The 23,870-nt window shown below is 34.2% G+C and overlaps 1 protein-coding gene across 4 annotated transcripts in view; it reads right to left on the bottom strand.

Moving 5' to 3' along the window:
• The window catches only part of SK (small conductance calcium-activated potassium channel), a 570,542-nt gene that overhangs the window by 496,185 nt on the left and 50,487 nt on the right, over positions 1-23,870 (bottom strand). Inside the window, exon 1 of one of the 4 annotated variants that reach the window (XM_089094648.1) lies at positions 19,338-19,598. The exons of 1 other annotated variant lie outside the window; for it this stretch is intronic. In XM_089094648.1, the coding sequence (XP_088950774.1) occupies positions 19,338-19,442 (105 nt within the window). In that variant the 5' untranslated portion in view covers positions 19,443-19,598. Of the gene's footprint in view, positions 1-15,385; positions 15,477-19,337; positions 19,599-23,870 lie in introns of those variants that run through there. 2 more of the 4 variants (XM_089094645.1, XM_089094646.1) reach the window with 2 other exon arrangements.

The raw sequence follows: 23,870 nt of genomic DNA, 5'->3' as shown, positions 1-23,870 counted from the left end.
CACTGTTAAAAAAGGCACTAGCCCTTTAAATTTGCAATCGAATGAGCTCTTTTTTAAGTTTCTATGGGTTTTAGGGGAGTTTTAGGGGAGTGTCATCCTCAAAGATAAAACTTCCGGAAATTTCAACTACTTTGAACAAAATGGCTATCGCAAGATTTTTTGATGTGTTTGATAAATGGTGGGCGTGGAAGTTAGTTACCTTCCAATCACTTTCGACTATTAAAAAGGGCACTAGTTATTTCAATTTCCAATCAAATGAGCCCTTTTTGAAGTTTCTACGACAACACTTTTTATATAAACCTTATATGCCCCCAGGGAAAAAATTACAACCCTTGCCCTGAGGGTTGTGAGGAGGGGGGGTTGTCATCCTCAAAGATCCTATTTCCAGAATTTTCAACTACGTTGAAAAAAATGGCTATCTCAAAATTTCAATTGGTTGTGTTTGGGGAAATAGTGGGCGTGAGAGGGGGGTTAGTTGCCTCCAATCACTTTTGACTATTTAAAAGGGCCCAAACCCCTCCAATTTCCAATCCATTGAGTCATTTTCCAAGTTTCTACGACAAATCCTTCGATACGAAGTGCCCTGATCTAAAGAAAAAATAATAATAAATAATACATTGTGCCAACACCGTTCTTTACTTAGGCAGCATAAAATTATTCAAAAATAAAAAGTAAGTAGCGACAAAAACTACACAAAACAATAGCCTACTTACAAAAACTAAGATATAAACTTCCAGCATTAAATTCTGTTGAGCAATGACGAAGCGTTGGACGTATATCAAACAGTTCGTGGTAGCGAGCTGTAAGTGAGGAGCGACCCGGCTCAATAGTACTCAAATTATAAGAAACGGAATTTGGATACCAATTGATACATCAAAAGAATCGGATTTTTATGCTGATTTCAAATATAAGTTTCATCAAGTTTAGTCTTACCCATCAAATGTTACGCGCCTGAGAAAATTTGCCTTATTTAAAAAAAAGGGGGGGAAACAACCCCTAAAAGTCATAGAACTTTAATGAAAATCACACCGTCAGATTTAGCGTATCAGAGAACTCTATTTTAGAGGTTTCAGGCTCCTATCTGCAAAAATATGAAATTTTTTATTTTTTGCCAGAAGAAAGATTACGGATGCGTGTTTTTTTTTCCCCAGGGGTGATCGTATGGATCAAGTAGTCCTAGAATATCGTGAGAAGGCTCATTTGAATGGAAATAAAAAGTTCTAGTGCCCTTTTTAAGTGACCAAAAAAATTTGAGGGCAACTTGGCCGCCTCCCACGCTCATTTATTTCCCGAAGTCATCCGATCAAAATTTCGAGATAGCCATTTTGTTCAGCATAGTCGAGAATCTAATTAATATGTCGTTGAGGATGACTTAATCCCCCACAGTTCCCGGGGGAAGGGCTGCAAGTTATAAACTTTGCCCATTGTTTACATATAGTATTGGTTATTGGGAGGTATATAGGCGTTTTCAGGATAAATTTTTTGCTAGTGGGGGTCGGGGTCGGAGTAAGGGTTACGGGGAAGGATCCCTCCATGGAGGATATTTTCTTGGGGGAAGGGACACTTCCATGAAAGGGGCGCCAGATTTTCCACCATTATTTAAAGAACGGTCCGAAATTAAATAAAGAAACAAGTCCTTATCCACTGAAGTAAGGAGCAACACTAAAACTTAAAACGAACAGAAACTATTACGTATATGAGTGGGTTCGACCCTAAGTCAATAGAAGGGGGGGTACCAGCGCGACGATTACAATACCCCTTCGAATCCCGATCCGGACACTTTTTTTAAAACTCCCACGATCACCACGTGGTTTATGGTCCTAATATGGGCATAGAGTCCCTAGGGGAAATGGATTTCTGAGAAATTGATTGCGTAATCAAAGTGTGTCAATGACCTAAATTTCCAAAGGTGTTGATGTTGTTGTTGTTGTAAGTGCACGCTCTCAGCGAATGTTATGCCGTCATTGGGAATTTGGAACACCTGTGCTGTCGACCTCAATTCCCCTATCGTGAATCAATAATTCCCCTTAGAAACAACAAATTAATTCCCCTTTCTTGTCAGATCAATTAACCAATGACATCATCTGTCAGACTTTAAAAATTTTCGCCTATAAACTATTCTCCAGGAATAGATCCAAGTCATTAATGTCTTTGCCTCGGAAACAACTCTTTTGGTCGAACTCCAAAGGATATTAATAACCAAACGCCATGGAAACAATTCTCCAAGAAACATCTTAGCGATGAATTGTTTTAGCGCGGGAATCAGGTTTCTAATTAATTTGAAATGCATTAGCGCAGAGATGCCAAAAACAAAAGTAACACGCTGAATTACGTTTAGGGATTATTTGGGCGAAACTGTTTTAGACAGGTTATGGAATTATTTCGGCGAAACAGATAGAGACATTTTAAAAGATGATTTTTGAAGAGATTTTGGAAGAGGATTTGAGGGTGAAACTCTGTGGTCGTTATAATACACAAGTTTCATTTTAACAGTGTTGTGAGGTCCTCTACCCCAACCCCAATGGGTTCCGATCCCCCTACCCCAACCCTGAAGGAAGCCCCCGGTCCTCAAAGGTCCCCCAAGCTCCCAAAGGGCCACCGGCGCCCCCAAAGGCCCCCCCCAGCCCTCCAAAAGCCCTCCCCCGATCCCCCAAAGGCCCCTCCAGCTCCCCAAGGACCCACCGGGTCCCCAAGGCCCACCCCCGGTCCCCCAATGTCCCCCGGGCTCCCAAATGGCCCCCCGGACCCCCAAAGGCCCTCCCCCGGTCCCCAAAGGTCCCCCGGGCCAGAGAAGCGCCAATGGGATGCGCCGTGGGCCAGGAAAGCGCCGCAGGATGTGCCGCAGGGATGTGCCGCGGGTCAGGAAAGCGCCGCGGGGATGCGCCGCAGGGAGGCACCGCAGGAAAGCGCCGCAGGATGCACCGCAGGGATGCGCCGCAAAAAAAGTAAACTAAAAAGTAAAAATTTCGAAATGTTATCCCCCCCACGCCCTCCTCAGACCCCCAAAGGCCCTCCCCTGGTCCTCAAAGGTCCCCCGGGCTCCCAAAGGGCCAACCGGCTCCCCAAGGGTCCCCCAAACACCCTCCCCGGGCCCCCCAAAGAGTCCCCGCTCCATTTTTTTAATACTTTTTTATGACTTTATTATATCTTTTCTGAACAAGTTCCATTCATAATGTCATTCCTAAACCCATTTTCCAACCTCAAAGAGTCTCCTCCCCATTTCGTAAATACTTTCTTGAATTTTGTAACATGGTATTTTTTGAACTTTTTTACGTATCTTGAAATGATATTAAATATGCTTACGGCTCTACCAATCGAACTCTGTGCTTGTTCATAGACATGACGTGACTTTCCCACTGGTACTCTATGGCAGGTTATCGGGACTATCTAGTTTATTGCATGTATTAAATCAGTATTTTTTACGCAGTGGAAGGATAAACACACAATTCATATCTGTAAAAAAGTGAGGATGAATTATTCGACGAACGTATGTGCACATGATAAAATCATTGTCGTATTGAATACTGACAAGGAGAAATACCTGAACTATGAAACGAGTGCAAGCGGTAACACTATTGGAAATGTATGCATGCGTTGTCATGACAGCGAGAAGTTAGATTTCTTTGGAGTACCCAAGAATTTCAATCGTGTAAACGGTGGATATGCAAGAGTATCATTACCAGAGAAATTAGTGCTCAAAGAGAATGCAAACTTAAAAATAATTGTCGATGATCGGGGACAAATCTTTGCTAGAGTTTCTGGTAACACATTACCTGTTGATAAATCCTATCGTCATCTTTCCGGTATTAGCATTTTAAAGAGAACAAGAAGGAGAAGACAAGCATACTCCTGCAATAATGTCATTAATCATATCTTGTCAATATGCCAAAACTGGCATATATGTAAAAATAATGTGACAGTAGACAGTGAAATCACAGTCAGAATAAAAAGGAAATTAGCAGACAATATCATCAATGAATATAAAGATGAATTGACGGAAAGTGAAGCTCAAGTGTACTAATAATGTGTAATAATGTATTTAACGTATTTTTATATTAATATTCTACATGTCATTATTTCATTAAAAATATTTTATGCATTATTTTGTTAAGTGTTCATTATTTTATGGTATGCTATAACGTAAAACGTTCAGAATATCTATTAAAAATGTCAGAGATGAAAGAAAAAGAATTTTTATAGATAAAGATACTACTAGCAGGCTCAATGTTTCATAGAAGATAGAAAAGCTCAAGATCTCTTCTGAATTTTACCAAAGAACACAATTCACTTCTAATTTCACCAGAGAAAATAAAAAGCTTCCACTTCAGTTTTAAGTTCACCGAGACATAAAAAATTTAAGTTCACTTCTAAATTTTTCTGTAGAAGATAGGAAAAGTTATGTTATGATTATGATTATTTTCCATGGAGATAAAAAGTTTCACTTTAATTCTAAATTATCTTCAATTCAGTTCCAACCTTTCTCAAAGAGTCAAATTTAAAGTTCTGTTCTAAATATTTCCCCGGGAGACGAAAAGTTCAACTTCGATTCTGAAATTTTCTCAATGAAAATGAAATAAGTTATTGGTCATTTCTATTTTCCCGAAATAAATATAAAAATTTTCCGCTTCAGTTCAGATTTTTCTCAAACAGATGAAAAAATTGAAAATACTGTTCCAAATTTTTCATAGAAGTTAAAAAAGTTCAAGTTCTCTTCTGAATTTTATCAATGAAAATGAAATAAGATACTGATCAATTCTAATTTCACTAGAGAAAATAAAAAGCTCCCACGTCTGTTTTAAGTTCACCGAGACATAAAAAATTTAAAGTTCACTTCCAAATTTTTCTGTAGAAGATAGGAAACGTTATGTTATGATTATGATTATTTTCCATGGAGATAAAAAGTTACACTTTAATTCTAAATTTTCTTAAATTCAATTCCGACCTTTCTCAAAGAGTCAAATTTAAAGTTCTATTCCAAATATTGTCCCGGAAGACGAAAAGTTCAACTTCGATTCTGAAATTTTCTCAATGAAAATGAAATAAGCTATTGATCATTTCTATTTTCCCAAAATAATATAAAAATTTTCAACTTCAGTTCACATTTTTCTCAAACAGATGAAAAAATTTAAAATACTGTTCCAAATTTTTCATAGAAGTTAAAAAAGTTCAAGTTCTCTTCAGAATTTTACCAAAGAACACAATTCAATTCTAATTTCACCAGAGAAAATAAAAAGCTTCCACGTCAGTTTTAAGTTCACCAAGACATACAAAATTTAAAGTTCAGTTCTAAATTTTTCCATAGAAGATAGGAAAAGTTATACTATGATTGTAGTTATTTTCCATGAAAATAAAAGGTTTCACTTTAATTCTAATTTTCTTAAATCCTGAAATGACATGAAATATGCTTACAGCTCTAACAATCGTAGTCTGTGCTTGTTTATGCACACGACGCGGCTTTCCCACTGGTACTCTATGGCAGTTTATCGACATTACCTAGTTTATTGCATGCATTAAATCAGTATTTTTTACGCAGTGGAAGGATAAACACACAATTCATAACTGTAAAAAAGTGAGGATGAATTATTCGACGAACGTATGTGCACATGATAAAATCATTGTCGTATTGAATACTGACAAGGAGAAATACCTGAGCTATGAAACGAGTGCAAGCGGTAACACTATTGGAAATGTATGCATGCGTTGTCATGACAGCGAGAAGTTAGATTTCTTTGGAGTACCCAAGAATTTCAATCGTGTAAACGGTGGATATGCAAGAGTATCATTACCAGAGACTAGGTTAGGTTAGGTTAGCCTACGTACGCTTCACTTAGGTTAGCTTAGGTTAGGTGAGAGACATGCAAAAAGTTAGGTGTATGATTAGGTTAGGTTAGGTTAGATTAAGTTAGGTTGGGTTAAGTTAGGTTAGGCTAGGTTAGCTTACGTACGCGCGCGTACGTAGGCTAACCTAGCCTAACCTAACTTAACCTAACCTAACCTAATCTAACCTAACCTAACCTAATCATACACCTAATTTTTCGCCTATCTCTCACCTAACCTAAGTGAAGCGTACGTAGGCTAACGTAACCTAACCTAACCTAATCTAACCTAACTTAATCTAGTCTAACCTAACCTAACCATACTCACCGGAAAAGGTTAGGTTAACCTATCATGAGCACTCATGATAAGTTAACCTAACCTAACCTAACTTAAACATGTAGGAATGTTTCTATTTATTTATTAATATTTATTTATACCTAACCTAACCTATTGTTTTGAAGGTTAGATGAATGAGTTTGAACGATTGTCTTTAATAATAGAACGAGTCACTCATTTTCTAATTAGAAAATTTGATGGGTAAATCCATGTGACAAAAGGAGCTAAAATTTAATTTAAAATTAGAAAAGAACTTTAAATTTTTCATCTCTTTGAGAAAAAAAAACAGAACTGAAGTGGAGTCTTTTTATTTTCTTGGAAAAATTAGAAGAGAACTTTGAATTTTTTATGTCTTTGAGGAATTAAGAACTGAAGTGGAAGCTTCTTTAATTTCATGTGTAAAATTCAGAATTTAGCTAACTTTTTTAACTTCTTTAAGAAAATTCAGAAGAGAACTTGAACATTTTGCACTTCTTTGAGAAAACTCAGAATTAAAGTGAGGCTCTTTATCTTCATGGCGAATATTCACAATCAAAGTATAGCTTTTCCTATCTTCTATGGAAAATTTAGAACAGAACTTTAAATTTTTCATCTCTTTGCAAAAAATCGGTAGTGAAATTAAGAAAATTAGAATTAAAGTGAAACTTGTTATCTTCACTGGAAAATAATCACAATCATAGTATAACTTTTCCTATCTTCTACAGAAAAATTTAGAACTGGACTTTAAATTTCTTATGTCTTTGAGAAATTAAGAACTGAAGTGGAAGGTTTTTTCATTTTCATTGGTAAAATTCAGAATTGAGTTAACTTTTTTCTCTTCTTTAAGAAAATTCTGAAGAGAACTTGAACAATTTGTACTTCTTCCAGAAAACTCAGAATAAAATTGGAGTTCCTTATCTTCATATTGAATATTCACAATCAATGTATAACTTTTTCTATCTTCTATGAAAAATTTGGAACAGAACTTTAAATTTTTCATCTCTTTGAGAAAAATCAGAACTGAATTTAGGAAAAATTATAAATAATCTGAAACTTTTGATCTTCATGAAAAACAATCGTAGTCATAGTATTACTTTTTCTATCTTCTATGAAAAATTTAGAACAGAACTTTAAATTTTTCATCTCTTTGCAAAAAATCGGTAGTGAACTTAAGAAAATTAGAATTAAAGTGAAACCTTTTATCTTCACGGGAAAATAATCACAATCATAGTATAACTTTTCCTATCTTCTACGGAAAAATTTAGAACTGGACTTTAAATTTTTTATGTCTTTGAGAATTTAAGAACTGAAGTGGAAGGTTTTTGTCATTTTCATGGGTAAAATTCAGAATTGAGTTAACTTTTTTTTCTTCTTTAAGAAAATTCTGAAGAGAACTTGAACAATTTGCACTTCTTCGAGAAAACTCAGAATTAAATTGGAGTTCCTTATCTTCATATTGAATATTCACAATCAATGTATAACTTTTTCTCTCTTCTATGAAAAATTTGGAACAGAACTTTAAATTTTTCATCTCTTTGAGAAGAATCAGAACTGAATTTAAGAAAAATTATAAATAATATGAAACTTTTGATCTTCATGGAAAACAATCGCAGGCATAGTATTAGTTTTTCTACCTTCCATCTAAAAATTTAGAATAGAACTTTAAATTTCTTTATTTCTTTGTGGAACTTAAAACTGAAGTGGAAGATTTTTATTTTCTCTGGAGAAATTAGAATTGAAGTGTGTTCTTTGGTAAAGTTCAGAAGAGAACATGAACTTTTCTTCACTTCGTTGAGAAAATTTTAAATTGAACTAGAACTTTTTATCTTCCGAGAAAATATTAACAAGTATGGTATTACTTTTTCTATCTTCAACCGAAAAATTTAGAATTGCACTATAAATTTCTTTATGTCTTTTGTGAAATAAATAACTGAAGTGGAATATCTTTATTTTCTCTGTAGAAATTAGAATTGAATTGTGTTCTTTGTTAAAGTTCAGTAGAGGATATGAACTTTTCTCCACTTCATTGAGAAAATTTTAAATTGAACTAGAAATTTTTATATTATTTTGTTCAAATAGAAATAATCAATAACTTATTTCATTTTCATTGAGAAAATTCAGAATCGAAGTTGAACTTTTCTTCTTCCGGGAAAATATTTGGAACAGATCTTTAAATTTGACTCTTTGAGAAAGGTCGGAATTGAATTTAAGAAAATTTAGAATTAAAGTGAAACTTTTTATCTCCATGGAAAATAATCACAATCATAGCATAACTTTTCCTATCTTCTACAGAAAAATTTAGAAGTGAACTTTAAATATTTTAACTCTTGGTGAACTTAAAACTGAAGTGGAAGCTTTTTATTTTCTCTGGTGAAATTGGAAGTGAATTGTGTTCTTTGGTAAAATTCAGAAGAGAACTTGAACTTTTTTATCTTCTATGAAACATTGAGCCTGCTAGTAGTATCTTTATCTCTAAAACTTCAATTTTTCTTTTATCTCTGACCTTTTTAATAGATATTCTGAACGTTTGACGTTCTAGCATACCCTAAAATAATGAACACTTAACAAAATAATGCATAAAATATTTTTAATGAAATAATGAGATGTAGAATATTAATACAAAAATACATTAAATACATTATTACACATTCTTAGTACACTTGCGCTTCACTGTCCCTCAATTCATCTTTATATTCATTGATGATATTGTCTGCTAATGTCCTTTTTATTCTGCCTGTGATTTCATTGTCTGTTCTCATATTATTTTTACATATATGGCAGTTCTGGCAAGTAGACATGATGTGATTTATTACACTAGTGCAGCAGTAGGCCTTTCTTTTCTTCTTTGCTTTCATTTGAATAGTAATACCAGAACGATAGGAATAGGATCTATCAATAGGTATCGTGCTACCAGAACTGTAAGCAAGGAGTTGTCCCCGATCATCGACAATTATTGTTAAGTTGGCATTCTCCTTTAGCACTATCATCTCTGGTGCTCTCACTCTCGCATATCCACCTTGAGCAATTTTGAATGATTTCGATAGTCCAAAGAAATCTAACTTCTCGCTGTCATGACAACGCATGCATACATTTCCAATAGTGTTACCGCTTGCACTCGTTTCATAGCTCAGGTATTTCTCCTTGTCAGTATTCAATACGACAATGATTTTATCATGTGCACATACGTTCGTCGAATAATTCATCCTCACTTTTTTACAGTTATGAATTGTGTGTTTATCCTTCCACTGCGTAAAAAATACTGATTTAATGCATGCAATAAACTAGGTAATGTCGATAACTTGGCATATAGTACCAGTGAGAAAGCCGCGTCGTGTCCAAGAACAAGCATAATGTATGATTGGCATAGCCGTAAGCATATTTCATGTCATTTCAGGATTTAAAAAAATTGGAATTTAAGCGAAAATTTTCATCTTCATGGAAAATAATTACAATTCATAGTGTAACTTTTCCTATCTTCTATGGAAAAATTTAGAACTGAACTTTAAATTTTTCATGTCTTGGAGAACTTGAAACTGACGTGGAAGCTTTTTATTTTCTCTGCTGAAATTAGAATTGAATTGTGTTCTTTGGTAAAATTCTGAAGAGAACTTGAACTTTTTTAACTTCTATGAAAAATTTGGAACAGTATTTCAAATTTTTTCATCTGTTTGAGAAAAATCTGAACTGAAGTGGAAAATTTTTATATTATCTTGGGAAAATAGAAATGATCAATAGCTTATTTCATTTTCATTGAGAAAATTTCAGAATCGAAGTTGAACTTTTCGTCTTCCGGGAAAATATTTGGAATAGAACTTTAAATTTGACTCTTTGAGAAAGGTCGGAATTGAATTGAAGATAATTTAGAATTAAAGTGTAACTTTTTATCTCCATGGAAAATAATCATAATCATAACATAACGTTTCCTATCTTCTACAGAAAAATTTGGAAGTGAACTTTAAATTTTTTATGCTCGGTGAACTTAAAACAGACGTGGAAGCTTTTTATTTTCTCTGGTGAAATTAGAATTGATCAGTAACTTATTTCATTTTCATTGATAAAATTCAGTAGAGAACTTGAACTTTTCTATCTTCTATGAAAAATTTGGAACATTATTTTAAATTTTTTCATCTGTTTGAGAAAAATCTGAACTGAAGTGGTAAATTTTTATATTTATTTTGGGAAAATAGAAATGACCAATAACTTATTTCATTTTCATTGAGAAAATTTCAGAATCGAAGTTGAACTTTTCGTCTCCCGGGGAAATATTTAGAACAGAACTTTAAATTTGACTCTTTGAGAAAGGTTGGAACTGAATTGAAGAAAATTTAGAATTAAAGTGAAACCTTTTATCTCCATGGAAAATAATCATAATCATAACATAACTTTTCCTATCTTATACAGAAAAATTTAGAAGTGAACTTTAAATTTTTTATGTCTCGGTGAACTTAAAACTGAAGTATAAGCTTTTTATTTTCTCTGGTGAAATTATAAGTGAATTGTGTTCTTTGGTAAAATTCAGAAGAGATCTTGAACTTTTCTATCTTCTATGAAACATTGAGCCTGCTAGTAGTATCTTTATCTCTAAAACTTCTTTTTCTTTCATCTCTGAGCTTTTTAATAGATATTCTGAACGTTTGACGTTCTAGCATACCCTAAAATAATGAACACTTAACAAAATAATGCATAAAATATTTTTAATGAAATAATGAGATGTAGAATATTAATATAAAAATACATTAAATACATTATTACACATTATTAGTACACTTGCGCTTCACTTTCCGTCAATTCATCTTTATATTCATTGATGATATTGTCTGCTAATGTCCTTTTTATTCTGCCTGTGATTTCATTGGCTACTGTCACATTATTTTTACATATATGCCAGTTTTGGCATATTGACAAGATATGATTAATGACATTATTGCAGGAGTATGCTTGTCTTCTCCTTCTTGTTCTCTTTAAAATGCTAATACCGGAAAGATGACGATAGGATTTATCAACAGGTAATGTGTTACCAGAAACTCTAGCAAAGAGTTGTCCCCGATCATCGACAATTATTTTTAAGTTTGCATTCTCTTTGAGCACTAATTTCTCTGGTAATGTTACTCTTGCATATCCACCGTTTACACGATTGAAATTCTTGGGTACTCCAAAGAAATCTAACTTCTCGCTGTCATGACAACGCATGCATACATTTCCAATAGTGTTACCGCTTGCACTCGTTTCATAGTTCAGGTATTTCTCCTTGTCAGTATTCAATACGACAATGATTTTTTCATGTGCACATACGTTCATCGAATAATTCATCCTCACTTTCTTACAGATATGAATTGTGTGTTTATCCTTCAACTGCGTAAAAAATACTGATTTAATGCATGCAATAAACTAGGTAGTGTCGATAACCTGTCATAGAGTACCAGTGGTAAAACCACGTCGTGTCTATGAACAAGCGCAGAGAACGATTGGTAGAGCCATAAGCATATTTCATGTCATTTTAAGATACGTAAAAAAGTTAAAAAAATACCATGTTAAAAAATTCAAGAAAGTATTTACGAAATGGGGAGGAGACTCTTTGAGGTTGGAAAATGGGTTTAGGAATGACATTATGAATGGAACTTGTTCAGAAAAGATATAATAAAGCCATAAAAAAGTATTAAAAAAAATGGAGAGGGGCCTCTTTGGGGGGCCCAGGGAGGGTGTTTGGGGGACCCTTGGGGAGCCGGTTGGCCCTTTGGGAGCCCGGGGGACCTTTGTGGACCAGGGGTGGGCCTTTGGGGGTCGGAGGAGGGCGTTTGGGGGATAACATTTCGAAATTTTTTACTTTTTAGTTTACTTTTTTGCGGCGCATCCCTGCGGCGCATCCTGCGGCACTTTCCTGCGGTGCCTCCCTGCGGCGCATCCCCCGCGGCGCTTTCCTGGCCCACGGCGCATCCCGGCGTCGCTTCTCTGGCCCGGGGGACCTTTGGGGACCGGTGAAGGGCCTTTGGGGGTCCGGGGGCCACTGGGGAGCCTGGGCGACATTTGGCGACCGGTGGTGGGCTTTTGGGACCCCGTTGGTCTTTTGGGAGCTCGTTGGGCCTTTGGGGGGCCCGGGGAGGGCCTTTGGGGGTCTGGGGTGGGCCTTTGGGGGCGCCGGTGGCCCTTTGGGAGCTTGGGGGACCTTTGAGGACCGGGGGCTTCCTTCGGGGTTGGGGTAGGGGGATCGGAACCCTTTGGGGTTGGGGTAAAGGACCTCACAACACTGTTCAAATGAAACTTGTGTATTATAACGACCACAGAGTTTCACCCTCAAATCCTCTTCCAAAATCTCTTCAAAAATCATCTTTTAAAATTTCTCTATCTGTTTCGCCGAAATAATTCCATAACCTGTCTAAAACAGTTTCGCCCAAATAATCCCTAAATGTAATTCAGCGTGTTCCTTTTGTTTTTGGCATCTCTGCGCTAATGCATTTCAAATTAATTAGAAACCTGATTCCCGCGCTAAAACAATTCATCGCTAAGATGTTTCTTGGAGACTTGTTTCCATGGCGTTTGGCTATTAATATCCTTTGGAGTTCGACCAAAAGAGTTGTTTCCGAGGCAAAGACATTAATGACTTGGATCTATTCCTGGAGAATCGTTTCTAGGCGAAAATTTTTAAAGTCTGACAGATGATGTCATTGGTTGATTGATCTGACAAGAAAGGGGAATTAATTTGTTGTTTCTAAGGGGAATTATTGATTCACGATAGGGGAATTGAGGTCGACAGCACAGGTGTTCCAAATTCCCAATGACGGCATAACATTCGCTGAGAGCGTGCACTTACAACAACAACAATATCAACACCTTTGGAACTTTAGGTCATTGACACACTTTGATTACGCAATCAATTACTCAGAAATCCATTTCCCCTAGGGACTCTATGCCCATATTAGGACCATAAACCACGTGGTGATCGTGGGAGTTTTAAAAAAAAGTGTCTGGATCGGGATTCGATGGGGTATTGTAATCGTCACGCTGGTACCCCCCCTTCTACTCTAGTCAATACCTCGCTCTTTACGCTAAAGTTTTTTTAGTACTTTCAAAAGAGCTATCTATTCCAATTAACCGGCCTTTGTAATTCAGAGGTTCGTGATTCGAACAAAATTCGAACTTTAGCGTAAATAGTGAGGTATTGAATAGGGAGCAAACTCCCTAATATACGTAATAAAAACTTACGAATATAGAAATTCATTACGTAAGTTAATTCGTAAGTTACGTCAGAACAAAATGTCAAGAAAACCAATTAGCCAAAAAAAAGGAAAATTAATGCACGAATTTCGTTTTAATTATTCATGTACGGTGAGCCAAAATCAAAGCTACATTAATTCAAAATAGTTCACAAATAAACTAAAAAAACAAGTTTTTTTTTTAACTGAAAGTAAGGAGTGACATTAAAACTTAAATCGAACAGAAATTATTCCGTATATGAAAGGGGCTGTCCCCTCCTCAACGCCTCGCTCTTTACACTAAAGTTTGACTCTTTCTCACAACTTTATTTTTTAAAACAATAACAAACTTTAGCTAAAAGAGCGGGGCGCTGAGGAGGGGACAGCCCCTTTCATATACGAAATAATTTATGCTCGTTTTAAGTTTTAATGTCACTCCTTACTTTCAGTTAAAAAAAAATTGTTTTTTTTTTTGTTAATTTCTTAACAATGTCGACAGTTCTGAACTTGATTATCAAACACTAAAATATTTAATGCCTTTAGACTCGGTGTTTATAAAAAGAAACGCACTATCAAAGTAGTTTCTTCGAAATAAAATACAAAACAAAGATTAAGAAAATCAAATAAAAATTTTTAATTCAATATTTTTAATCAAATTTTGAATACCAAAAAGCCAGTATATTTGACACCTTTATGCTTCATAACTGTAAAAAAATAAATCTTTGTCAAAGTGAAAAATTGATAAATACAATCACTCCTAGAAAAAAAAATGATGATAAAACACAAAACACGTATCCGTTCAGGGGGAAAATACAGAAATTCTCAGCATTCCGTTCAGGGGAAACATTTCTGATTATAGTGGCTTCATATATCAGCTTATGGGTACTCTTGCAATGCAAGCAAAAGTTGACGGCATATTATTACCGAAATTGCCCCTTATTAAGTTGTTTTCCTTGAGTTGTCTATAATTATACGAACGTCCTTGTGTTCTTATAAATGCACTAACTACTAATAACCGGACGCATATAGAGTATCACGATAAAAAGCCGTCCCTGGGATTGAATGTCGTTTATTGCCAAGCTCTTATACTTTCGTTATCGACAATGAAAGCTATTTACTTACCATTCATTACTATGAAGATTGCTTTTTTCCTCCAACCAAACCACACAGAAAAAATTTTTGTGGAAAACTGGCTACGGGTTACTCAGTCACGAATTAGAACTTATATTTTCCTTAATATGGGTCAAAATCTATTGGCAGGCAGCGAACAATGGGACAAAAAACATTTTATTTCATGGTTTTTCCTTTTTTTGCTCTCTTTCCTTTGGTTTCTTTATAATTACTTTATAGTTTCAAATTTCCAGGGGGGCCATGGACCCCCTCCCCCCCTTGCCGGCGTCTATGAAAGTTTGGTTTTCACTCCCTGAAACTTTCCCTCGTTTTTTCGGTTAACGTTTTCCCATATGTCTTGTCTATCCTGTAAAGTCTTACTACTGAATTCAGCATAGCTTATGTTTCCAAAATGTCTTTGGCTTCTATCAAACTTAGTATTTAGGTCTTTTTAATAAAGACAAATGCAATTAAAATCTCTTTCTTTGTATGTTGAAGCTCACAAATGGAAAAACAGAAAAAAAAGTAAAACCAAAATTTTGGGCATTTAAATTATTCTAAAATCACTTTATGGTATTTTATTTGTTTTACATGGCATTGCCATATTCTTATCTTTGTCTTATTAAATGATAATTGGTTTGTTTTACTTCGGTGTGTGTTTAGTATTCTATTCTTTCTGATGAGGAAGGCCCTCGGAGGCAGAATCAAAATTCTGGCGGCCTTTCCAATTTCCTACAAAGTTGGGGTTCAGGATTTCTCGTTAACATAGTCAATGTGTTCATGTGTCATGTGTTCAATGCTCAACTATATAATGCGTATACGTCAAGATAATAGATGACGAGATTAAAAAGTTTGATGTAAAGCTAATATGGAGTGTCTTAAAAAAAGGTCTAGCAAACACTTATATTGCGTTGAAACTTGTTAGAGAACGCTAATCAAGAATAATATCAGACCTGTATAGACGTTCCACTTATATTTTCTATATAAATACCATCTTGCTTTTCCATCTTTATTCCTACGAAGATGAACAAAACTCAAACGAGCAACCAGCTAGCTTTCCCAAGGAAAACTAAATAATTTCTACTGGTTTGCAATATGCAAGCAAGTAGCACGTACCGCGCAGTCCACAATTCAACACTAGAAAGTACTCAATTGCTACTTACTCAAGGATTGAAAGGTGCTGACTTCCCACGCTGGCTCAGCGTAAATTTTTAATGGTTAAGCGATATTGTTTAGATACTTAAAATGCAAGTAAAGTACCCTTAGGAAAGAAAAGTTATCTTTCAAGCACTATGTCTTTCCCTACTTACGATCGGACCACGAAAGGGACGTTAGATTTTTTATTTTTCAGTGACGACCCGATTTTGGGTATTTAATTTTCATTGACAACCTAGGTTTAAATTGACATCTTGATTTTTGAAGCAAGAATCGTACTGCTGAATGAGCTCATCAATCAAACAGAATAACCCAAATGCAGGCAATAATTCAAGATTCGCTGAAACAGAAAACGAAGCTCTTAAGAATTGATCGTACAAAGTCCATCTACTATAAAACGAAATAAATATATTATATTTAATGAACCGTGAGTTAAGCGTCATTAATTACAACAAAAATGTTGGGTACTTGTATGATATACCCATTACGTAATATTCTTCTAATATGTTTCTCTGATGCCCAATCCTAATAAAATATACCAAATTAAGATAGAAATATAATACTTTAGAAAAAAATTTGGGCTATATATTTGTACATTAGGGGGGGGGGGTAAAGTATAGCAGGTCTGCATGCCTAATGTGTTAGGTACAATTATTCTACATATTATGTAGTAAAAAATTGCTTTCTAAGTTCAAACTGTCCAAATACTTTACCCCCCCCCTCCCTAATAAGCAAATAGATAGCCCAAATTATATATTTTCCATCTATTCTGTCACTTCTCTTTGTCTTGTCTCACGCTAAGCTGAAAGACACTAACGAAAAACAACGTTCTGTAATGCGTCAATGAACGAACAACTTGAGCGGTAGTGGGTTTATCATACAAGTATCAAATGATGTAACATTTTTTTTTTAATGTTAAACCGATTAACAAATATGTCAAAAGCAAACTTTCAAACAGCCAGGTACATTCAGAGCTTTTTTGCTTGCTACTTTGACCCATAAACATAGAAAAAGTTGCCTCCACTCAGAATTTTTACAAAACTGTTATGCCAATTCAAAAACATTTTAACACCGATGTTGACCTTTAATGAACAACCATGATTTTGTATTTTTAGAAAAATATACATAAATCGTTGGAAATAATTATAAGCAGGTATTTATAGAATTATGAAAAATGCCAACTAGGACATGCGTTAATATTTCTTAAACAATCATAGTTTACTAACCAATTCCTGTTTTGACGAAATATCCTAACATCTTTCCTTTCTTTATGAAGCAATTACTCGAATTTATTGGACGCAGTCCTAGGCTAATCCAAGAACCATGTAGATTCCCTTCGGGGAAACAATAATAAAATAATGTATTGTTGTTAAAAGGATTTCGAGCAAGGACATGACAACCGACAGGACCTACAGTAGATAAATCATCATTGGGAAAACTGAAAAGAGCGTCCAATTTACTTGGGGATCAACTTAGCAGATAAAAACAAGCAGTATGAAGTATGTTGAAACTGTAATATAGCATTTGTGAATGAAGCGATCCAAATCCTTGAGTAGTATCTGTCGCCTATAAAAAGTGGCATGGCATAAACGCTGATGTTAAATTTTCAACTGCATCCCATAGTAAACTAGACTGAAATATTGAGGGTTTGGGGAAAGAATGTACTGTCAAGTATTTTCTAATTGGCTGATTTAAAATATCTGACTTTTAACAGGGTTGGAGCTACCTAAAAATATAATTTGAATTAAGAAGTTTAGCCAACTTGATTTTGCAAAACGGTGGGAGCGTCTAAAAAGTCACCCTGAAATATCGAATGTGAAGCTTTTTTTTACTGAAATAAGTTATCAAATTCTCAAAAAGGCTCTTTAATAAGTAGAATTGAGCTAATTTCCGTGGAGTTCTGAATTAATGAGCTATAATCTTTCCTGTAATCAAATATCTTTTTTGATAAAGTTTCATGAACGTTACCAGGGCAACTTTGGGTAACAGAGGATCCAATATCACTATATGATCTACGCAATTTACTTTTATAACAGAAGCCTAGCCACTTAACCTAGAACTTACAAGTTCGGTGAATTAAACACCCAATCATGGTAGCACAGCAAAAGACCATGCAAGGCCTCTGGTCAATTATATTGAGCATTATATCTAGAGCAACTCTCTTTATCGTTTATATTTCTAAAGAGAAATATAAACGCAGGTTATATTCCTCTGTGTAAAGAAACAACAAATTACATGTTACTCTGTCTTTGGGCGTGGCCTAGCTTAATTTCCGTTTTGCAATGTTTAACTATTAACATGAAAGTGAATGTAAGCATTAGTCTTTTTTATACCCTCGTGTGTAAAAGTTTATTAAAGATTATGAACAAAAGTCACTTTAGTTTACTCTTGGGAATGAATTAAACTTCGCAGCATTTCAGTGTTTACCGATACTTTTACTGCTCATTTGAGACACTTTCTATCATTCTGTTAAGATTTTAGAATAAGAAAGCCTTCTCGCAGGATGAAAACAAAACCACGTATTCATTGTTTTAAACGGGTGTACTTGTAGAAAATATGTATTCTGTTTCTAGTCAATTATATTTCCTATTTCTTCATTCTTTGTCCTACTAATTCTTTGTGCTACCCTTGGTACCGTTTGCTAAGGCAGTAAATCACTATCCATTAAATTTTATTTGCACATCTCTTGTCATATTTAGTCTTTTTACCGTCTCTTGTCATATTTAGACTAGTTGATTGAGTCCGTTGATTTTGAATTGAAGTTATCAGTCATATTGCTTATGTTTCTTCAGTACTTGGGAGTTTAAAAAGTAAAATTTCTTACGTACTGCAGTGCAGTGTATAATTGAGTTTTTGTTTCTCGTCTTTGTAATTTGTTCGATTATGTGTAATGTGTCGGAATTTGTTTTTTGTGTGTGTTTTTTTCTTTTTTAGTGATACTCCGTCTTTTGTACCTTTTTTGACGGGAAATAAATAAATAAATAAAAAATAAATAATTCTAAAATCGGATTCATTATAGATTTTATGGAGAGAATAACAGACCAGTGGCGAATCCAGGGGGAGGGCGAGGGGGGCTTCACCCCTAACGTTGTCTAAAGTAGTGTAATTTACTTAGTTAACGCAAGTTTGTGTTAAATAAACTTGTTCCTAACGCAAGTTTATCGAATCAACCTATTTCCCCCCCCCCTACAAAAATCTTGGATCCGCCAGTGACAGTGACGCATAAATAAGAAATTTTTTTGTCTTATCAAACAACGCTATGAGAGTATATGTAACTTAATCTAACTTGACAGTTAGTCCCCAAAGCCGCGCCGAAATAAAATTTGGCGACAGTGGACGTAATTATGCTCGACCGTGGCGCGCCGCCAAAAACTGACTGACGGTTATTCTATTTTTAGAATTTGTTTTGCTTCTTTTTCAGAAATTTCAAAAACATTTTGAGCTTCGTTACTACGACCATACCTTGGATAAAATGAGGAATCCGGCAAAATAGGAAATTTAAAATTCAATTGAATTTAAATTCTAAAACTTAAAACAAATTTATTTGCACAATATCTAGCGCAAGAAAAAACCTCAAGGAAAATATAAAGCAAATCTGTCTGTATATCTTACTCCATATCTGGCATTCCTGGTCTTGCAACCTACATTCCTTTTCTTTGACTACCCAATAGCTATTTTGCAATTCCCTTATGTCTCTTCCCTCCATTACAATAGTCTACTCACAAAAATAAATGTTTATATCCACTTTACCTTTGTTTTTCCTTCAATGGCATCGTAACGAAAACTAAAGGTGAAGGTAAAGAACACAACATTCGACTTTACGGTTCCTACTGAAGGTGCTGATCTCTGTTTCATGGACCTTCAGCAAGGGAGTGCAGTTTGGCAAATGTTGCAAACAAGCTTTTAAGATCGACATTTTGTCTCAGCTTCTGCTTAATGGATACTAAGATAAATCCAACAAATCTCTCTCGGGCTATACATGACCAGGAGTATGCTTTAATGAGCTTCAACTTCAAGAGGCCTCTTTCACCTGATGCTGCTAATACTGGCAGCTCCGAAAGAAATTACAAAGCGACGTGCAAGTAGTAATATTGTTAAAGGTTTCAACCATACATTCAACCATACATTCACGCCTACAAGAATATGCACTACACTTTGACGTGTACATTTCAAAAAGCAAGCAATCCTTATATACCTGTAAAGTGGCCAAACACGTTTCGAAACTATAGTCAAGGTTGTATAAGACAATCAGATTGGTTTTTTGGTATTGGTATCAATTTCGCAAGAATAAGCATGTTTCCTTCCACGTGGGCATTTTAAAAAAGCTGTCTATCACCCATGCGTTATCCACTGTTCCATTTCTTTGAAGCATGTGCTATCAAGAGCGGTTTCTGATTTTTTTTGGACAATTGCGTTTAGTCAAGAATAGTTTGATATGAATGTGTCGGTAGATAGCATTTGTGAATTGGATCCTATGAAGGTGAAAAAAAGGGTTTAGCATTTACGAATTGGACTATACGAACGATATTAATTGAATAATAGGGAAAAAATAGAGCTAGATAACATTCGCGAATTGGATCGTATGAAGGTAAAGAAAAAAGGGTATAGTATTTGCGAATTGGTGATTATCAGTTAAGGTAACCCCTCGGGGTTGTTAACTCATGGCTTATTTATTATAAATTTGGAACAATATCAATCTACGGAAATGGTTAACGATGAAAAAATGGTCTTATGACTTGACCTAGCTTTACTTCTTTGATGTGTTCTGTATAATACACAAGTGGCGTTTGAACAGTGTTATCAATTTAAATAGAGTTTAACGTTATAGTGAACTAAAAATTTTATACTAAGAGAGATGTAGATGGCAAGAAGAGAATTTTAATAACGCATAGCTTTACATCTTCGATGTGTACTGTATAATACACAAGTGATGTTTGAACAGTGTCGTCAATTTAAAATAGAGTATAACGTTATACTATACTAAAAAGTTGATACTAAGAGAGATGTAGATGGCAAGAAAAGAATTTTAATAATGGATAGCTTTACTTCTTTGATGTGTTCTGTATAATACACAAGTGACGTTTGAACAGTGTTGTCAATTTAAAATAGAGTCTAACGTTATAGTATACTAGAAAGTTGATACTAAGAGAGATGTAGATGGCAAGAAAAGAATTTTAATAATGAAATTCAGAACAAACCTTAGAAATCCTTGCAAATCAATCAGTAAGGTGTATGTGAGTAGAAATCATCAAGAATCATAAGCACCAACGACCCTAACCAGCAGAGACATCAACCCCCCAAAGGTCCCCTTCCCCCAAACTCGAAGGGTGCCCCCCTCCCCTCCAACTTTTTGGCCCCCCCCCATTTTTTTTTTGAATTTTTCTTTTAAATTTTTTTTTTTAACATGATATATTTTTTCAACTTATTTTTTTACATGTCTTCGAATGAGATGAAACATACTTGAAATGACAGTAAGGAATTAAATTTCTTTGGAATACCGAAAAAATTCAACTCTTATGTTGGTGGATTGGATCTCTTTCATTGAAATGCAAGAATTGGAATATTTCAGTAGTGTTTCGTCGTGGTTTACCTTGTCAAAGTTACATTCTCTTGATTTTTCAAAGTTCATTTTGGATTTCTTTCGTTGAAATACAAGAGTTGGAATATTTCAATAGTGTTTTGTCGTGGTTTACCATGTCACACTTACATTCTTTTGACTTTTCAAAGATCATTTTGGATTTCTTTCGTTGAAATACAAGAGATGGAATATTTCAGTTGTGTTTTTGTCATGGTTTACCTTGGCACAGTTACATTCTCTTGATTTTTGAATGTTTATTTTTGAATTTCTTTCGTTGAAATTCGAGAGTTGGAATATTTCAGTAGTGTTATCTCGTGGTTTACCTTGTCACAATTACATTTTCTTGATTTTTCAAAGTTCATTTGGAATTTCTTTCGTTGAAATGCAAGAGTTGGAATATTTCAGTAGTGTTTTGTTGTGGTTTACCTTGTCACACTTACATTCTCTTGATTTTCCAAAGTTCATTTTGAATTTCTTTCGTTGAAATGCAAGAGTTGGAATATTTCAGTAGTGTTTTGTTATGGTTTACCTTGTCACAGTTACATTCTATAGTGATTTTTCTAAGTTCATTTTTGGTATCAGTTTGATTGAATTCTATATCATCAACCCTTTCTTGAATACATGGGATAAAATTGACAAAATCTAAGTATCGGATTGATTAAATTCTATATCAAAAACCCTTTCTCGAATACATGGGATAAAATTGCAAAAATCTAAGCGTCAGAGTGAATAATTTTTTTATATCAACATCTATTGTCAGATACATCGAATATAATTGACAAAATCTAAGTATCAGAGTGAATAAATGCTTAATCAGCATTCTTTGTTGAATATATCAGATAAAAGTGACAAAATCTAAGTACCAGAGTGAATAAATGCATTATCAACATCATTTGTCGGATATGTCAGTTAAAATTGACATGTCGAATAGAATTGACAAAATCTAAGTGTTAGAGTGAATAATTTTTTTATCAACATCATCTGTCAGATACATCTGATAAAATTTAAAAAATCTAAGTATCAGACTGATTCAATACTTTGTCAGCAACCTTTGTTGAATATCTCGGATAGAATGTAAGTATCAAAGGGATTAAATTCTTTATCAACATCCCTTTCTCGAATATATGGGATAAAATTGATAAAATCTAAGTATAAGAGTGAATAAATGCTTTGTCAACATCCTCTAAATACATTATCAGCATCATTTGTCGGGTATATCGGATAAAATTGACAAAATCTAAGTGTCAGTTTTATTAATTTCTATATCAACAGTCCTTTCTCAAATACATGGGATAAAATTGACAAAATCTAAGTATCGGATTGATTAAATTCTATATCAACAACCCTTTATCGAATGCATGGGATAAAATTGAAAAAATCTAAGCGTTAGAGTGAATTAATTTTTTTTATATCAACATCTATTGTCAGATACATCGAATATAATTGCCGGAATCTAAGTATCAGAATGAATAAATGCATTATCAGCATCCTTTGTCGAGTGTATCAGTTAAACGTGACAAAATATAAGTACTAGAGTGAATAAATGCATTATCAAGATCATTAGTCAGATATGTCAGTTAAAATTGACATGTCGGATAAAATTGAAAAATCTAAGTGTCAGAGTGAATAATTCTTTTTCTCAAAATCTTTTGCCAGATACATCAAATATAATTGACAAAATCTAAGTGTTAGAGTGAATAATTTTTTTATCAACATCATCTGTCAGATACATCGGATAAAATTGACAAAATCTAAGTATCAGACTGAATAAACGCTTTATCAACATCACTTGTCGGATATGTCGGACAAAATTTTTTTAACAAGGAAATATCTTAATGTGTTTAAGGTATAGTACGAATGGCTTGCAAAAACACGAAAATACTATCAGAATGAATAAATTCTTTATCAACATCCGTTGTTGGATTTGTCATTTTGGAAAAATTGTAAGTGGGTAAGTAAGTAAGTAACAAACTCTTTCTTGAATTCAGCTCTTGGATACACAATAGAGAAATTTAATTAAGGAAATTATGAAACAAAAAAAAATTGAAAAAATTCTTTATTAACATTCATTATCGATTGAAGTCGCTTCCTAGACAGACAATACAGCAATTTCACAAAATCTAAGCATAAGAGTGATTAAATTTTATATCAACATCCATTTCTCGGATACATAGGAAAAAGTTGACAAAATATAAGTGTTAGAGTGAATAAAATATTTTTTTTTATCAACATCTTTTGTCAGATACATCGGATAAAATTGACAGAATCTAAGTGTCAGAGTGAATAATTTTTTTTATCAATATTCTTTGTCAGATCCATCAAATAAAATTGACAAAATCTAAATTTCAGAATGAATAAATGCTTTAACAACATCCTTTATCGGATATTTCGGATAAAATTGACAAAATCTAAGTATCAGAGGGACAAAATTTTATATCAACATCCTTTTCTCGAATATATAGGATAAAATTGCCAAGTTCTAAGTGTTAGAGTGCATACATTTTCTGTTATCAACATCCTTTGCCATCGAGATACATCGGATGAAATTGATAAAATCTAAGTATCAGAGTGAATAAATTCATTATCAACATCCTTTGTCGGATATGTCGGATAAAATTGACAAAATCTAAGTATCAGAGTGATTAGTTTTTTTTAACAGCATCCTTTGCCAGATACATCGAATAAAATTGATAAAATATAAGTGT

This window comes from Artemia sp. Qi Xiang Cuo, chromosome 9 (assembly GCF_049724085.1).
Source record: "Artemia sp. Qi Xiang Cuo chromosome 9, ASM4972408v1, whole genome shotgun sequence".
Taxonomy (NCBI): Eukaryota; Metazoa; Arthropoda; class Branchiopoda; order Anostraca; family Artemiidae; genus Artemia; species Artemia sp. Qi Xiang Cuo.
The sequence above is the reverse complement of the archived record's forward strand: the minus strand, read 5'-3'. Positions and strand labels throughout refer to the sequence as shown.